Source organism: Priapulus caudatus, unplaced genomic scaffold (genome assembly GCF_000485595.1).
Source record: "Priapulus caudatus unplaced genomic scaffold, Priapulus_caudatus-5.0.1 Scaffold15, whole genome shotgun sequence".
Taxonomy (NCBI): Eukaryota; Metazoa; Priapulida; class Priapulimorpha; order Priapulimorphida; family Priapulidae; genus Priapulus; species Priapulus caudatus.
Window position 1 is genome coordinate 1,362,819 of NW_014577076.1, and position 17,844 is coordinate 1,380,662.

Consider the following 17,844-nt stretch of genomic DNA (forward strand, 5'->3'; position numbering starts at 1 on the left):
GTGGTGCGTGTGCGTTGCGTGTGCGTGTGCGCGTGTGCGTTGTGCGTGTGCGTGTGCGTCGTGCGTGTGCGCGTGCGCTGCGTGTGCATGCGTGCGTGCGTGCGTGCTTGTGTGTGCGTGTGTGAGATGCTGTATGTTGTAGTCACAGACGGTAAGCCTGTAAGGCTGGTCGGACACGTGTCGGGGTCAGGGTAGCAGGGTTGGGGGTCACAGTAGTTCCGTATATGTGTTTTTTTGGGGGGGGGGTCAAAAGGGACACGTCTGTGTTGGTAAGATGTGGCAAGGAGTCCAAGTCAGTTGGTGTGTGTCTGCGTTGTTTGGGGTGAGGGCCAGCAGGGGGGTGGCATGCAGATGACATGTGTTAACTTGATAGAGTGACACTGACGGAGCGTAGGTATAGGTATGGAAAGGGCAATGACGGAGGGTGTGTGGGGGCTGAGAATATCCACCCGATCAAGGAAGAAGGGATTGGATTATGTTGACTGGGAATAATTACATTTGCATAGACGGCTTGTAATTTGGAAACCGATTGATTGGAAGCAATTTAGCATTGAATAATGGCAGTTCCTTATATACAATAATAAGTAAATGTATATGAGTGCGGTGTGCTACATTCTTGTGTAGCCAGACATTGACTGACAATTTTCTAATGTGGCTTTTTCCAAGGGATTTTCTAGAGTGGGTAGTAGAGGCTGCTTGTAATGGGTTCGTCTTTCATATAGTTTTAGATGACTAGTGTTTGTCTGACTGTTATTGTGTTCTCGGCGGATGGGTGATAGTATAGTAATATCATGGGCCAAGGAGATGTGAGAGCGGCGAATATATGTAAACGACTTACCGCTGTGTCTGACTACTATATATGGTCACAACACATTTCACCGTCTTTTTCTGCACCAGGGGGCAACACTGTTGCTGTGTCGCAGGCAGATACGGGTTTTCCACGAATTCAATTCGAATGTCTGCAGTCTAGAAATTCTGATGCGTGTATCGGGACCCTCGGGACATCGACGACTCTGTGTTAAACTTGCTCGTTTAATTGTCAGAGAGATTTATGTTATGTCCCGTTATGCTTGGTTCTGCACGCAGCGGACGGTGTTTCTTAAACGCTGCGAAATGCTACTAACAATTATTTACGTTGTTAGCCTCGAGGGAGACGTCGCTATTCATACGTACTACATTCATTCGTCGTTTTAGAGCAGCAGCGCATGCACGCACCAGCACTGTTCACTGATCAAGATGAGTATACAGTTTCATTTGCCAGCAACAACTCACCCTGCCAGGCCCAGATCTCTCTTTGTGGGAGAACATGCGGCGAAACGCTGCCTGTGGTGTGCAGGGTACATCTGGCATGGACAGAAAATATTCCAGCCGATATCTGATATTTGTGACAAGAGTGGATTGCTGTCCCACGGGACAGCTTTGGGAATCGCGGCTGAGTGATGTTAAATAGACAAAGAGGATGCTCGCACGTGGGTGCACAAAGACTCACGACAACAGCAAAAAAAGCTATTCAAAGAGAAAAAAAAGAAGGATTAGACGTCAGAAGTTGTGTGGCAGCAGAATTATAATGCGTGTGCTTTGTTCTAACTAGGGATTTCATTGCTTAAAGATCAGATTAGATGGGCAGTGCGGTTTCTCCTAATGCATGGGGCTAGGTAATAGCTGTGTCTGTCCTGAATATGTAAATACTGATATATAGTATATAGGTATATAGAAGTCGTGCATCGAGATTGATAACAATGGTTCTGATGTCAACTGAATATCACAATGAAGTGAATGGCACTGTGGTGACTCATGTATCTCTCTGCAAGCACGCCTGCGAGCCTGCATGCGCATGTAACCTACCAGCTACCGTCACCATGGTGCTAGGCACATGTAAGCTACCAGCTACATCACCATGATGCTAGGCCATGTAACCTACCAGCTACGTCGCCATGATGCTAGCACATGTAAAGCTACCAGCTACGTCACCATGATGCTAGGCACATGTAAGCTACCAGCTACGTCGCCATGATGCTAGGCACATGTAAGCTACCAGCTAACGTCGCCATGATGCTAGGCACATGTAAGCTACCAGCTACGTCACCATGATACTAGGCACATGTAACCTACCAGCTACGTCACCATGATACTAGGCACATGTAACCTACCAGCTACGTCGCCATGATGCTAGGCACATGTAAGCTACCAGCTACGTCCACCATGATGCTAGCACATGTAACCAGGGTTCTCCAAGCATTTTCATTTATAGCATGGCGGGGCTGCTTTTACGGGCCTAGTTTTAGCATTTTTTAGCTAATTTTAGCATGGCGGTTATGATATTTAGAGTGCGGGTGCATTTTAGGATGGCGGGCTCGACGATAGCCTGCATGGCGGGCCGCCAGGCTATAAGTGCTCTTGGAGAACCCTGGTAACCTACCAGCTACGTCACCATGATGCTAGGCACATGTAACCTACCAGCTACGTCACCATGATGCTACTAGGCACATGTAAACTACCAGCTAGCGTCACCATGATAATAGGCACAATGTAACCTACCATGCAGCTACGTCACCATGATGCTAGGCACATGTATAACCTACCAGCTACGTCACCATAATGCTAGGCACAATGTATAACCTACCAGCTACGTCACCATGATGCTAGGCACATGTAACCTACGGCCTACGTCGCCCATGATGCTAGGCACATGTAGGCCACCAGCTACGTCACCGCATGATGCTAGGCACATGTATAACCTACCAGCTACATCACCATGATGCTAGCACATGTATAACCTACCAGCTACGTCACCATGGTGCTAGGCACATGTATAAACTACAGCTACATCACCATGATGCTAGGCACATGTAAACTACCAGCTACGTCACCATGAAGCTAGGCACATGTAACCTACCAGCTACATCACCATGATGCTAGGCACATGTAAGCTACCAGCTACGTCGCCATGATGCTAGGCACATGTAACCTACCAGCTACATCACCATGATACTAGGCACATGGTAACCTACCAGCTACGTCACCATGATGCTAGGCACATGTAAGCTACCAGCTACATCACCATGATGCTAGTCACATGTAAGCTACCACACATCACCATGATGTAGGCACATGTAACCTACCAGCTACGTCACCATGATGCTAGGCACATTAACCTACCAGCTACGTCACCATTGATGCTAGGCACATGTAAGCTACCAGCCACATCACCTTGATGCTAGGCACATGTAAGCTACCAGCTACGTCACCATGATACTAGGCACATGTAACCTACCAGCTACATGCACCATGATGCTAGCACATGTAACCTACCAGCTACATCACCATGATGCTAGGCACATGTAACCACCAGCTACGTCCACCATGATACCTTAGCACATGTAACCTACCAGCTAATCACCATGATGCTAGGCCACATGTAAACTACCAGCTACATCACCATGATGCTAGGCCACATGTGAGCCACCAGCTACGTCACCATGATGCTAGGCCACAGTAACCTACCAGGCTACGTCACCATGATACTAGGCACATGTAACCTACCAGCTACATCACCATGATGCTAGCACATGTTAATCCTACCAGCTACGTCACCATGATGCTAGGCACATGTAAACCTACCAGCTACGTCACCATGATGCTACTAGGCACATGTAACCTACCAGCTACGTCGCCATGGACACTAGGCACATGTAAGCTACCAGCTACGTCGCCATGATGCTAGGCACATGTAACCTACCTGCTACATCACCATGATGCTAGGCACATGTAAACTACCAGCTACGTCACCATGATACTAGCACATGTACCTACCATGCAGCTACGTCACCATGATGCTAGGCACATGTAAGCTACCAGTCTACGTCACCATGATGCTAGGCCCATGTAATCTACCAGCTAACGTCACCATGAATGGCTAGGCACATGTAATCTACCGGCAGGTTTATAGCCAGGACAATTTAAGTGCCGGCTAATATCAGTGATTCCGTCATATGCATAAATTATTGTAGTAGCAACATGGTGCTATACGCATGTACTGTGTGCGGTTACGATGTGATCAGATAATGATTTTACGCATAATTATTGTTGAAGATTAAACTCAGAGTTATTTTTAAAATTAATTCTAAGTGTATCAGTTGTGATTATTTGTAGATTGCTGCACAATTTTTGAAGGAAATTTTACACAAACTCAATCATTTTTGTTACGGTCGGAAGGATGTTTATTTAAAGCTGCATGTCGGTCGCCCAACCCAGAGCTGGCTATATATTGCGATCGCGCATAGCTAGAACGGTGCCTTACCAGCTACGTCACCACCAGGTCTGTGGCAGAGCGGATTAAGGGCTATAGTTCGAGAGCTACTTTGCTTCTATTACATGCAGCCTATCTGGGAGGCCTTGAAACTCGCTTAGATTTCTTCTATTTACTACTGTATGGCCAAACTGTAGTCACTATGGTTAGACCTACTGTGTAAGTGGTCGTTAATCCAGAGACATGATACAAGATTGCGTGGCCACAGCTTTGCTGTTGATCCTGAGCGAGGATGAGACGCGCAGTTCCGCGGGAAAAAAAAATTCGAGCCCGGCCGCGCACGTCTCCACAGCGGTCAGCGGGATGGTCTGTAGTTTTTAGAAGATAACAATGAAGACTTTGTTCTAAATAAGAACTATCGGCGGCTAAATAAGAGCCAATATACAGACATTTGAATTTCTTGACTAGTCAGTCAACGGGCTTGTGGGGGTCCATTATGGCAGAGCCTTCCAATTGAAATGGCCCATGAAATTGTCAATTGGAATTGTGTTTTTCGCGAACCCAAAGAAAATGTCTCCCTCTTACACTGCACCCCCTCCCTGATCAGTCACGCATTCAGGCGTAAACAATAACAGAGAGTGAAATGTGTTGAGTTTGTGGCTCTTGACGCACGTGCAGTGACGTACAAGACTGTTGAAAGCACAGGCACTTGAACGTCTCAATAAAATAAATATTCACACAATTTTTCACACATGATCGACCGCCTGTGTGCTAAATAGGTGAACGTATGTGAAACATATACGGTTAGTACTACTTACTGTGACATATCCGCTGACTAACTGACACCACTAAATTTGTGAAATGTTCCATGCACCTTAAGAAATGCTGAGAAATTACGAGGTTATCATCGCGAACTTCCGAACACCGTAGCGTCACAAAGCTATATGTAAACAAACACGCGTGGTGTGAGGTGCCTGCCTCCGATATCCATTTCGAGGCCCGCTAAGCCAAGCATAAAGCACACGGACAAGACGTCACACACAACAGCTACGTTCATTGGCTAAAACAATCGAGATAGCGCGGTTAGGGATTTTCGGAATTATTTAATGTAAGAAAAACCTCAATGTTCAATGAATGACGCACTCGTTCACTTCTGACAGGCGATGTGAAAAATGCCGGAATTTTCCACTTTGATGCGACAATGCATTGGCCGGGCATTTCATTAATTACGAAAAGTAAACAGGCTGGCGAAGGACAGTTAACAGGTACAGTTAACTGGTCAGCATCGTGATGCCCCATTTATGTTCATCAACGAATAAGGCAGGGCTTATTCTGATTACGGAGATGCGAAATGCAACAGAAGGACGTAGCGCAGGCGCAAAACAGCCTGTTATTTTCGATTGTGCTGGCAAACTCTATCGTAGAAACCGTTCTAACATAGCAGAATTATGCCTAGTTCCTGAGATCGGGTATTTGGTGGTCCAATGGGTCCCATCTTTAAAAATATAATACAGAACTGGTGCGGCGTAGGCTGTGATTGGAAAGACACAAAGTGTCAATCCTCGGGCGCGCCTCGGCATTCATAGCCGCATCACGTCAAGTTACGAGCTCAGCCACATGGATTTATTTAATCAATCTAGTGGCAATGATCTGGATATATTCTGCAGATATACCGAAACAAGAGATTCGCGCTGTTTGTTATAGCCTAGGCTTAAGCCCGACACACGTATAGTAGTAGTACTCCTTCAAAACTAACTATGGTTAGCATTAGAAGTGAGTAAATGCAGCTGTTGCATATCAGCTACGTACACAGTGATCATGACCGGTTGTCCGCCAGTCATTTGCGAGCCAGACCAGCATGGAGCAGCGGCTCCACATGTATAACCTACCAGCTACGTCACCATGATGCTAGGCACATGTAACCTACCAGCTACGTCACCATGATGCTAGGCACATGTATAACCTACCAGCTACGTCACCATGATGCTAGGCACATGTAACCTACCAGCTACGTCACCATGATGCTAGGCACATGTAACCTACCAGCTACGTCACCATGATGCTAGGCACATGTAACCTACCAGCTACATCACCATGATGCTAGGCACATGTAATTGTCCTGGCTATAAACCTGCCGGTAGATTACATGTGCCTAGCATCATGGTGACGTAGCTGGTAGATTACATGTGCCTAGCATCATGGTGACGTAGCTGGTAGCTTAATTTATATGTGCCTAGCATCATGGCGACGTAGCTGGTAGGTTACATGTGCCTAGCATCATGGTGATGTAGCTGGTAGGTTACATATGCCTAGTATCATGGCGACGTAGCTGGTAGGTTACATGTGCCTAGCATCATGGTGATGTAGCTGGTAGCTTACATGTGCCTAGCATCATGGTGATGTAGCTGGTAGGTTACATGTGCCTAGCATCATGGCGACGTAGCTGGTAGCTTTAAGTGCCGGCTAATATCAGTGATTCCGTCATATGCATAAATTATTGTAGTAGCAACATGGTGCTTAGCCAGCTATACGGCATGTACTGTGTGCGGTACGATGTGATCAGATAATGATTTTATGCATAATTATTGTTGAGATTAAACTCAGAGTTATTTTTAAAATTAATTCTAAGTGTATCAGTTGTGATTATTTGTAGATTGCTCACAATTTTGAAGGAAATTTTACACAAACTCAATCATTTTTGTTACGGTCGGAAGGATGTTATTTAAAGCTGCATGTCGGTCGCCCAACACCAGAGCTGGCTATTGCCGATCGGCATAGCTAGAACGGTGCCTACCAGCTACGTCACCACCAGGTCTGTGGCAGAGCGAAGGGCTATAGTTCGAGAGCTACTTTGCTTCTATTACATGCAGCCTATCTGGGAGGCTTGAAACTCGCTTAGATTTCTTCTATTTACTACTGTATGGCCAAACTGTAGTCACTATGGTTAGACCTACTGTGTAAGTGGTCGTTAATCCAGAGACATGATACAAGATTGCGTGGCACAGCTTTGCTGTTGATCCTGAGCGAGGATGAGACGCGCAGTTCCGCGGGAAAAAAATTCGAGGCCCGGCGCACGTCTCCACAGCGGTCAGCGGATGGTCTGTAGTTTTAGAAGATAACAATGAAGACTTTGTTCTAAATAAGAACTATCGGCGGCTAAATAAGAACTATCGGCGGCTAAATAAGAGCAATATACAGACATTTGAATTTCTTGACTAGTCATGCAGTCAACGGGCTTGTTGGGGGTCCATTATGCAGAGCTTCCAATTGAAATGGCCCATGAAATTGTCAAGTGGAATTGTGTTTTTCGGAACCCCAAAGAAAATGTCTCCCTCTTACATGCACCCCCTCCCTGATCAGTCACGCATTCAGGCGTAAACAATAACAGAGATGAAATCGTGTTGAGTTTGTGGCTCTTGACGCACGTGCAGTGACGTACAAGACTGTTGAAAGCACAGGCACTTGGAACGTCTCAATCAAAATAAATATTCACACAATTTTTCACAATGATCGACCGCCTGTGTGCTAAATAGGTGAACGTATGTGAAACATATACGGTTAGTACTACTTACTGTGACATATCCGTGACTAACTGACACCACTAAATTGGTGAAATGTTCCATGCACATTAAGAAATGCTGAGAAATTACGAGGTTATCATCGCAGAACTCCCGAACACCGTACGTCACAAAGCTATATGTAAACAAACACGCGTGTTGTGAGGTGCCTGCCTCCGATATCCATTTCGAGGCCCGTTAAGCCAAGCATAAAGCACACGGACAAGACGTCACACACACAGCTACGTTCATTGGCTAAAACAATCGAGTAGCGCGGTTAGGGATTTTCGGAATTATTTAATTTGAAGAAAAACCTCAATGTTCAATGAATGACGCACTCGTTCACTTCTGACAGCGAGTGAAAATGCCGGAAATTTTCCACTTTGATGCGAAATGCATTGGCCGGGCATTTCATTAATTACGAAAAGTAAACAGGCTGGCGAAAGACAGTAGGTACAGTAACTGGTCACGTCGGTGACGCCCCATTTATGTTCATCAACGAATAAGGCGGGGCTTATTCTGATTACGGAGATGCGAAAATGCAACAGAAGGACGTAGCGCAGTGCGCTAAACAGCATGTTATTTTCGTATTTGTGGCAAACTCTATCGTAGGAAACCGTTCTAACATAGCAGAATTCTCCTAGTTCCTGAGATCGGTGATTTGGTGGTCCAATGGGTCCCCATCTTTAAAAATATAAAAGACTGGTGTCGCGTAGGCTGTGATTGGAAGACACAAAGTGTCAATCCTCGGCGCGCCTCAGCATCATGGCCGCATCACGTCAAGTTACGAGCTCAGCCACATGGATTTATTTAATCAATCTAGTGGCAATGATCTGGATATATTCTGAGTATACCGAAACAAGAGATCGCGGTGTTTGTTATAGCTAGGCTTAAGCCCGACACACGTATAGTAGTAGTACTCCTTCAAACTAACTATGGTTTAGCATTAGCAAGTGGAGTAAATGCAGCTGTTGCATCAGCTACGTATCACAGTGATCATGACCGGTTGTCCGCCCAGTCATTTGCGAGCAGCAGATGGAGCAGCGCTCCATGCGGCATTATCCAACACTACAACAGGCCAGCGAGCCACGTGCTTTGTGCCCGCGCGTTTGCTAATGGCAGGGCGGGAAACCTAATGAATTATGCCTCGATAATGAAAACTTGATAAATTAATTACGAAGTAGAAGCATTAGCGGAGAGGTCCCTGTAGGAATTAGTGATTCAGATTCTGTTTGGCACCAGCCTGCTGGCCTGCATTGTCTGCCGCCGGCTCGGGCCAGCCGGGTCGACAATAACGTGCGTGCAAAAAAAACTCTGCAGATCCCTTGTATAAATGCGTAGCTGTAAGCGGAATGCAGGTTTTTGTGTAGTGGCGCTTGCTCTAGTGAATCCAGTGTGGTCAAGTCGTCGCTGTGCCGGCACCTGAGGGTCGCCTGATGTTGGGCGCTTGGTAGCAACAGTGAGCGCAGAATGGATTTCAGTATCTGGAATAGGCTGGTGCTGGTGAAGATAAAGAAGGTGAGGCGACTCATAGGCGCTGGTTGTCTCGCTGTCACGCGCATGTTCGCACGCACACATGCACGCACACATGGGATTCACACTAGAAATCTAGATGTCTGTATATTCACACAGCACAGTGCACTTTCGCGGTAAAACTATAATATTGATGTTTTAAAAATATGATTGAAAAGTGGTTCATCATATATAAATACTGTAATGAATATTGATTCTCTTATCGCTTCTCGTCGCTTTGGATTTTACATTCATCGACAAAGTTTGAATAGCTGTTGCGTTCATATAGCGACAGGCCCACTGTTCTAAAATTCCAAAACGCGAAATGCGTTTTATCAGGAAATAAATAATACCTAGGTCTTTATTTGCGATGTTATGTAGACTGGTTCCATGTGTCGTTGGCTAAGACCACTGGCTGATGTATAGCATAATTTTAATGAACGTACATGTATAAAGCTAAACCTAAAATGGGAAAAAAAACATTTTGTAAAAGATATGAAAACCCTATGAAAAGTTTCAGCCATCGCTAGGTTGACTCCGTAGGTTCTTGATAATCAAACTTATGGGCTCAGCCATAGAGACTTTGTAATTAATCTAACAGCTCATCATCTTTGTAATAACAAATTTCCCATTTTAGAAAATGGATTTCCCCAAAGCTAAACGGTGCATGAAAAATTACCAATTATGATTTGAAATTGCCTCGGTTTCGTGATTGCATATGTACACCAGACGTTAGTTTTAGCGACGATAATAAAATCTGTTTAGTTATGAGATAGCTCGAGCCCTTGTCCTGAGTTTTGACTGCAGTCCTGTAGCAGAGAAAATAAGCTGCATATCTAGCAAATAAACTCATAATTTCGTATTTGGATTTTGAGATAACTATAAACACTAGATATAGCTTTGCCGTGTGAGGAAATAAATGCGCGTAAACTAACTTTCTCTCACTTGGAACTTGTCGAAAAATGGAAGGGTGTCCAGTGGCATTATATCAGTCACCGGCACGGGTGGGGAGTATTTTGTTCGGATAACTGATCTGATTGTAAATATTAAAAGGGTATTATTCACGGGACCTTGAGATCTTGTTCGGATAATCCGAAATTGGGATAATTGGTGTTCGGATAACCGAGGTTTGACTGTATGTAAGAAACACCGTGGGTCCTAAGAAAAATGTCTGCCGTGGCGTGGCCTCGCTCAAAATGGTGTCTCTTTCCATGCTGGAATGGAATTAATGGAAATGGAATGTCACGAGCAGTGAGTTGCTGCGATGTTTCTTACATAAAGCAAAACCAAAAAGAGGCGGGGGCCTGTAATGAATGCATTTCTACCTCTGCATGAACCTACCTACTCTCCGTCCCCCTGTTTAGGCGGTGTACTGATTTTTAAAGTGTTATTAATGCAATATATTATTCATCGGCGCCTTTAGAGTGCAAACAGTCTGCCATGAATCTGACGCCATGTCAACCGGGAAGCAGCGTGCCGTGAACACGCTAAGCATATGGAAGCCGTGGTGAGGGGGGGGGTCAAAAGGGACACGTCTGTGTTGGTAAGATGTGGCAAGGAGTCCAAGTCAGTTGGTGTGTGTCTGCGTTTGTTTGGGGTGAGGGCCAGCAGTGGGGGTGGCATGCAGATGACGTGAGTTAACTTGATAGAGTGACACTGACGGAGCGTAGGTATAGGTATGGAAAGGGCAATGACGGAGGGTGTGTGGGGGCTGAGAATATCCACCCGATCAAGGAAGAAGGGATTGGATTATGTTGACTGGGAATAATTACATTTGCATAGACGGCTTGTAATTTGGAAACCGATTGATTGGAAGCAATTTAGCAGTTGCAATAATGGCGGTTCCTTATATACAATAATAAGTAAATGTATATGAGTGCGGTGTGCTACATCTTGTGTAGCCAGACATTGACTGACAATTTTCTAAGGTGGCTTTTTACCAAGGGATTTTCTAGAGTGGGTAGTAGAGGCTGCTTGTAATGGGTTCGTCTTTCATATAGTTTTAGATGACTAGTGTTTGTCTGACTGTTATTGTGTTCTCGGCGGATGGGTGATAGTATAGTAATATCATGGGCCAAGTGAGATGGGAGAGCGGCGAATATATGTAAACGACTTACCGCTGTGTCGGACTACTATATATGGTCACAACACATTTCACCGTCTTTTTCTGCACCAGGGGGCAACACTGTTGCTGTGTCGCAGGCAGATACGGGTTTTCCACGAATTCAATTCGAATGTCTGCAGTCTAGAAATTCTGATGCGTGTATCGGGACCCTCGGGACATCGACGACTCTGTGTTAAACTTGCTCGTTTAATTGTCAGAGAGATTTATGTTATGTCCCGTTATGCTTGGTTCTCACGCAGCGGACGTGTTTCTTAAACGCTGCGAAATGCTACTAACAATTATTACGTTGTTAGCCTCGAGGGAGACGTCGCTATTCATACGTACTACATTCATTCGTCGTTTTAGCAGCAGCGCATGCACGCACCAGCACTGTTCACTGATCAAGATGAGTATACAGTTTCATTTGCCAGCAACAACTCACCCTGCCAGGCAGATCTCTCTTTGTGGGAGAACATGCGGGCGAAACGCTGCCTGTGGTGTGCAGGGTACATCTGGCATGGACAGAAAATATTCCAGCCGATATCTGATATTTGTGACCAAGAGTGGATTGCTGTCCCACGGGACAGCTTTGGGAATCGCGGCTGAGTGATGTTAAATAGACAAAGAGATGCTCGCACGTGGGTGCACAAAGACTCACGACAACAGCAAAAAAAGCTATTCAATGAGGAAAAAAAGAGGATTAGACGTCAGAAGTTGTGTGGCAGCAGAATCATATGCGTGCGCTTTGTTCTAACTAGGGATTCCTGTTGTGTATTGCTTAAAGATCAGATTAGATGGGCAAGTGCGGTTTCTCCTAATGCATGGGGCTAGGTAATAGCTGTGTCTGTCCTGAATATGTAAATACTGATATATAGTATATAGGTATATAGAAGTCGTGCATCGAGATTGCTAACAATGGTTCTGATGTCACTGAATATCACAATGAAGTGAATGGCACTGTGGTGACTCATGTATCTCCCTGCAAGCACCCTTGCGAGCTGCATGCACATGTAACCTACCAGCTACGTCACCATGATGCTAGGCACATGTATGTATGTAGAGAAAGAGACCACGAAAGGAAGGGATGGGATTGAAGTGAGATAGGAGGAAAGTGATAGCGTTTGAATAGACAAATACAGTTTACAACAGGATGAGCGATGACCTAACAATGAACATGACTATATACATAGAAACATTCTATATATTGAACAGTAAACAAAGATGCTAAATAAATTGACAGTGCGCTAAAATCTGCCTAAAAATTTATTTTGCAAAAAGCTGGATTTTTAGCTCGCCTTGACATCGTCAAGATGAGCTATTGCCATGGAGTGTCGTCCGTCGTACGTCCGTCCGTCCGTCCATCCGTCCGTCCGCCCGTACGTCCGTCAACATTTGGCTACAGTCAACGATAACTCAAGAACCGTTTGACCCACATGTTTCAAATTGCATATAGTTGTTACTCCTATGGGAGAAGTTTGAACGTCCTATTTTGGAGCACGCCAGTTGACCTACATTCGAGCCACGTCCACTTTTTAGTCAGGGGGCAGATATCCAAAATAAGGATGACCCTAAACTTTTTGGGTAGAGGCTGGAAACGTGTAAATATCACTTCTATGATACTTTGGGAGTTCCACTGGGTATGTTTCCAGGCTGACTTTTGCGTATTGTGGCGGCCATCTTGAAATCCAAAATGACCGTTAGCGAAAATGTATTTTCTGAAATATCTGGACTCCCAGACGTCGTAGAGACATAATGTTGGTGGCTATACCCACATTTTCGATAGTGGAGAACCAAATTATCACACTTAGAGAAACATAGGATGGCGGCCATATTGGATTTCAAGATCGCCACCAGTGAAATTTGTTTATTTTGAATAACTAGACTCCAAGACGTCGTAGAGACATAATTTTGGTGTCGATACCCACATTTCGGATAGTGGAGAACCTAGTTATGACACTTAGAAAAGCATAAGATGGAGGCCATCTTGGATTTCAAGATTGCCGTTAATGAAATTGGTTTATTTTGTTTAAATAACTAAAATCCTAAATATCGTAGAGGCATAATTTTGGTGTCTTCACCCAAATTTTCATGACGCCATAGGTCTCATCCTGAGTGTGGACCTTGTAGCGACAGAACTTTAGCGGAACATTTACGGTAATCCCAGATAACATGCTGACGTTGGGCCAACGTTGGGCCAACGGCTGTCTTCAGCTCTTGCTAACGTTGGGCCAACGTCGATCGAACGTCTTTTTGCTCAGCGTGCCAACGTTGGGCGCAACGTTGGCAGCCAACATTGGCCCAACGGTGGGCCGACGTTAAGGTGTCCCTCCTGAGACTTTGTCTAGGGATTATTACGGGCTGGGCTAATGAATCGTGTAAGGTGAGGGCACGAGCTCCTGGCACGCAGCTGTTCGCTTGTTTTCTGCAATGAGCTGGCAGTTGATGACACTGATAACACGTGAGTGGTTGTGGCGCTAAGATGCGCCCATCGATTAACACATGTGGGTGTGTTTGTAATTTTGTATATCTCTGCTCCACCGTATGTGTATGTGCGTGCGCTCGTACGCGTGTGCATGCGTGTGTGTACATTTGAGAGAGAGGGGGTAGGGGAGGACAAGAACGAGAGGGGTAGGAGAACGGGAGCAAGGGAGAGACAGAGAGAGAGAGAGAGAGCTTGCATATTGTACAATAAACAGTTCATTGCAACTGCAAGTAAATGTGAGGTACCTACATTTAGTGTGGATTTAAGAATAATGAAATGAAAGCAAAAATAAGCATTGTGCTGTTGTGCGCATCGTTTCACTTATCCAATTATATTATATTACATATTATACTGTCATTCGATAGTGCACTTCAATTTCTCGTTAATTATATAGTGCTTACTTAGCAGTATTGCGTGTGCAGGGTTGAGCCCCGCGTGACACACTGTAGTGCCATGCATGTGAGAGATAATCGGTGTTTGTTTCTATGTAGAAGATGCCGCCGCCTCCCACGGAGGCAGGGAAGCCAGCACCGGTGCAGCGAGTCCAGCTGGTGACATCATCAGGCACACAGACTAGCCCCTCCCCTAAGCCAAGACGGAAGGTGAGCGTCCCACCCTACAACCTTCAAACATGCACGCTCGCACGCGCGCGAATACACACACACACTAGTCCCAGCTACCATGTGCAAACTGGCACCTGCCCTCACTAAACAGTGCAGTGGTTTCATATACCCCTCCTGTACGTCATTACACGCCAGCTCTTCTTCGTCATAAGTATGTTATGTATGTTAAGTATAATAATGTTTCCTTGGCAATCCTACACATGCTATAGTCATTTCCCTAACTTCGCATTTGCAGAATTTGTTTTTTGAAACTAGATTGACTCCTTAACGTCCCAGAAGGCTGAGCCAACAAGGAATGACGTGCGTAGTCAGTTTCCCTGCAGATAGCAAATATTTACAGTTACATACATCTTCATGCAGTTCTGGAGCGCCCATCCCCAGAGATACTCGAACATTCTCTAATGTCTTCTGTCCTTAAACTAATGCTGTGGTAGTCGCTACCTGTTGATCATATTAAGGTCTTGCATTTTCCCAGCTCCTCCAGCGATTTTTCCTCTCTCGCGACGCCGAGCGAGTGGCAAAGTGAGCGTTCAATTCAAGCCCACCAGGTTGATGCGACATGACGTCAAAACGGGCAAGATTTTCCATCAGCGCCGTTCTCTGTCGAGCGTAAAATCTCGGCTCTTAACATTTTGAGTAAACCGATCCGCTGCTACACGGCGCAATCAAATCTTGCGTGCGTCGATATCTGTCCCGGAGGGCTGATCCATTTGACTGCATTTTTGAGGCCTTGCAAAAAGCTCTATTGGCATGTGGAGGCGGCGGTGCGGCCCTCGAGGGACATCCTAACATAGATCAGTGGAAACCTATGCAGCATCTAGCTACGTCGTAAGCCACGGTATCATGAGTGCTTTATGGTAGCTCCACCCACAGGCACGGTCTTGTTCACGAATGAGACAGGCCGAGAGCAGAGATGCTACAGGCTATGTTGTCTCACGGGTTGGTTTCGTGTGTCAGACGAATTCAATGGGTTGGTCCCAGCAGCCAGCTTAACTTCGATTCTCCATCACACGTTCATTTTCAGTGTGGTAGAGAGGGTGCAACTGACCTGCTGGGTGCACCAGCAGTCTATGAGCCATCAGAAACCTGCTGTGGGCACCTCGTATCTAGTGCTGCGTATGAATTATTTATAACTGCCAGAATCACCAGTTACCTATCCAAGTTGTGCTGGGCTGTTTTCCCACAAAATTAGTGTTTAATTTCAATATATTCAATATATTGCCCGTACACAACATAACCAACCCTGAAATGTTAGCTTGAATTACAGAAAACTATAGATCATTTGGCAGTGTCCTTTCTGAAATGTAAATTAATTATCTCTCGAAACATTCAAGCGAGAAATTTACACACTTAACACACTTATGCATGTTAGGTAATAATGTTCACCATTATTCATAAAATTGTAAGGATTTCGTTGGGGATAGTCTGGTAGTGGCTGAGAAGCATTAATTAACCAGGAAACGCACAGGAAAATTATTTCCAACATGTAAATTAAGCTGAACATAGTGCTACAAACACAAGTACATCTAATTCTTGAAGATGAACAGTTTATCTATGAACTCTTTTCATTCCCTTATGGCTGTCTGCATCCAGCAACAAATTCTCGCCACCCCTTCTCATCCAGTACCCCTAACCTTGTTTATATAACCGTATATCCTTACTACTGATGTTTTTAGAAAGTTCGAGTGTTTATTCTACTAGTCTTGCAAGATGTGAGCAGAACAAAATGAAAGTTAACTCACTGCAGATGGCTAATCGATATGTACGATCGTTTGGAAGTGTTGTTAAGTAAGCATAAACATGTATTATTACTTAGGAATATTAGTAAGTGCTTAAAAACACTGGAACAACACTTGGAAGAATTGTGAAGAAGAAGTGTAGAATTGTGAAACAACTCCTGTCGTATTAGTAGGACCTGCAGGAAAGATTATTAAAACTATGCTAATAAAAAATACATACGAGTGTGGGCATGTACGCAGTGCATGAAACTTGTTGTAAACATGTTTTATAGTATTTGAACTAATTGTTCATTAATGTTTTCAATCACATTGCGTTTTGTTCTGCAGCAGCATCACTACCACCATCATAGGCATAACGTGGGTCAGCCTGGAGGGGGTGGTGAGGAGGTGGATGGAAGGCCCGAGGACGGAGACAGGCACATGAATGGACAGGCAAGGTCAGGTGTACACGACCAACATAGCAGGTAACAGTAATAGCATCTATGTAATGCAGTCTTCGTGTAGGTCTCAGGATATAGTGGTTGAGACTGCACTTCAAGGTAACACCCAAGTGTTGCCACTTCAGCGCTTGCCCAATGCTCGTCTCGTTTCATGTGCTGTAATGCAACTGTTATACTACAGCTTATACTACATTATGATACCATAAGGGTCTCAAGCCACCTCTGATAATTATGTGTCGTAAGGCGTGTAAGGTCTCAAACCACTTGATATACAAGCTAGTTAGTACCATTGCATCACATAGAAACCCCATCACAAATCCCATGGCCCGTTGTTAATTTAGAGGTAGGTTTAGAAACGTGTAGCACTGGGATATTTTGTGCTGCCTAGCATACTTGCTTAAATATTTGCTGTTATTATACTGGCTATTTCAAGAGATTATTGCCAAAAAATCATACAGCGTTGTCCTCTCCCTCCTGATGTTCACAGGCACAGAAAAGCTAGCAGCTCTTCCATATCCTCTGTGTCTCAGACGGCGTTCAGCAAGACGGAAGGCACTGATCCGTTGGTCGATCGGCAGCACTCGTCAGGTCGCTCCAGTGATAGCAGCTCACTGTCGCAGAGCCACGGCTCGCTGGACAGTCCACAGCGGTCATCCGACCCCTCGCGCGCGCCTCACAGCCCCCACCGGTCAGACTCCTCCCGCACCCCTCACAGCCCACACAGCCCTCGCCGGTCCGACCCCTCGCGCGCGCCGCTCAGCCCCCAGCGGGCAGACTCGGCCCACACCGCGCACAGCCCGCAGTGGTGTGACGTGTCGCGCACCCCGCACAGCCCGCTGCGCAGTGAGTCGTTGTCGTCGCGTGACGCGGTGTCGCGTGGCGTGGACGTCGCCGTTGCTGAGTCCCCGCGGCCGCAGCGCAGCGGGGTCGGCTCAGCGCGCCGTGGCTCTGACAGCGGGCTGCGTGCGCTAGAGCTCAGCATACAGACGGTGCCCGAGGACCAGGACATCGACGCGGTGCCGGCACCGCCACCGCCGCGTCGCGCCGCCAAGGAGGCGCCGATGTCGCCCAGCTCACAGAGCTCGGCGCAGTCGTCGCGCAGCACGCCGGAGACGGGGGCGGCAGCTCCGCAGCGCGC

The 17,844-nt window shown here is 45.8% G+C and overlaps 1 protein-coding gene across 1 annotated transcript in view; it reads left to right on the forward strand.

The window, feature by feature from the left end:
• Positions 1–17,844, forward strand: part of LOC106809520 — a 34,997-nt gene that overhangs the window by 14,734 nt on the left and 2,419 nt on the right. Inside the window, exons 3-5 of the mRNA XM_014812618.1 lie at positions 14,396–14,506; positions 16,594–16,730; positions 17,194–17,835. Of these exons, the coding sequence (XP_014668104.1) occupies positions 14,396–14,506; positions 16,594–16,730; positions 17,194–17,835 (890 nt within the window). The remainder of the gene's footprint in view (positions 1–14,395; positions 14,507–16,593; positions 16,731–17,193; positions 17,836–17,844) is intronic.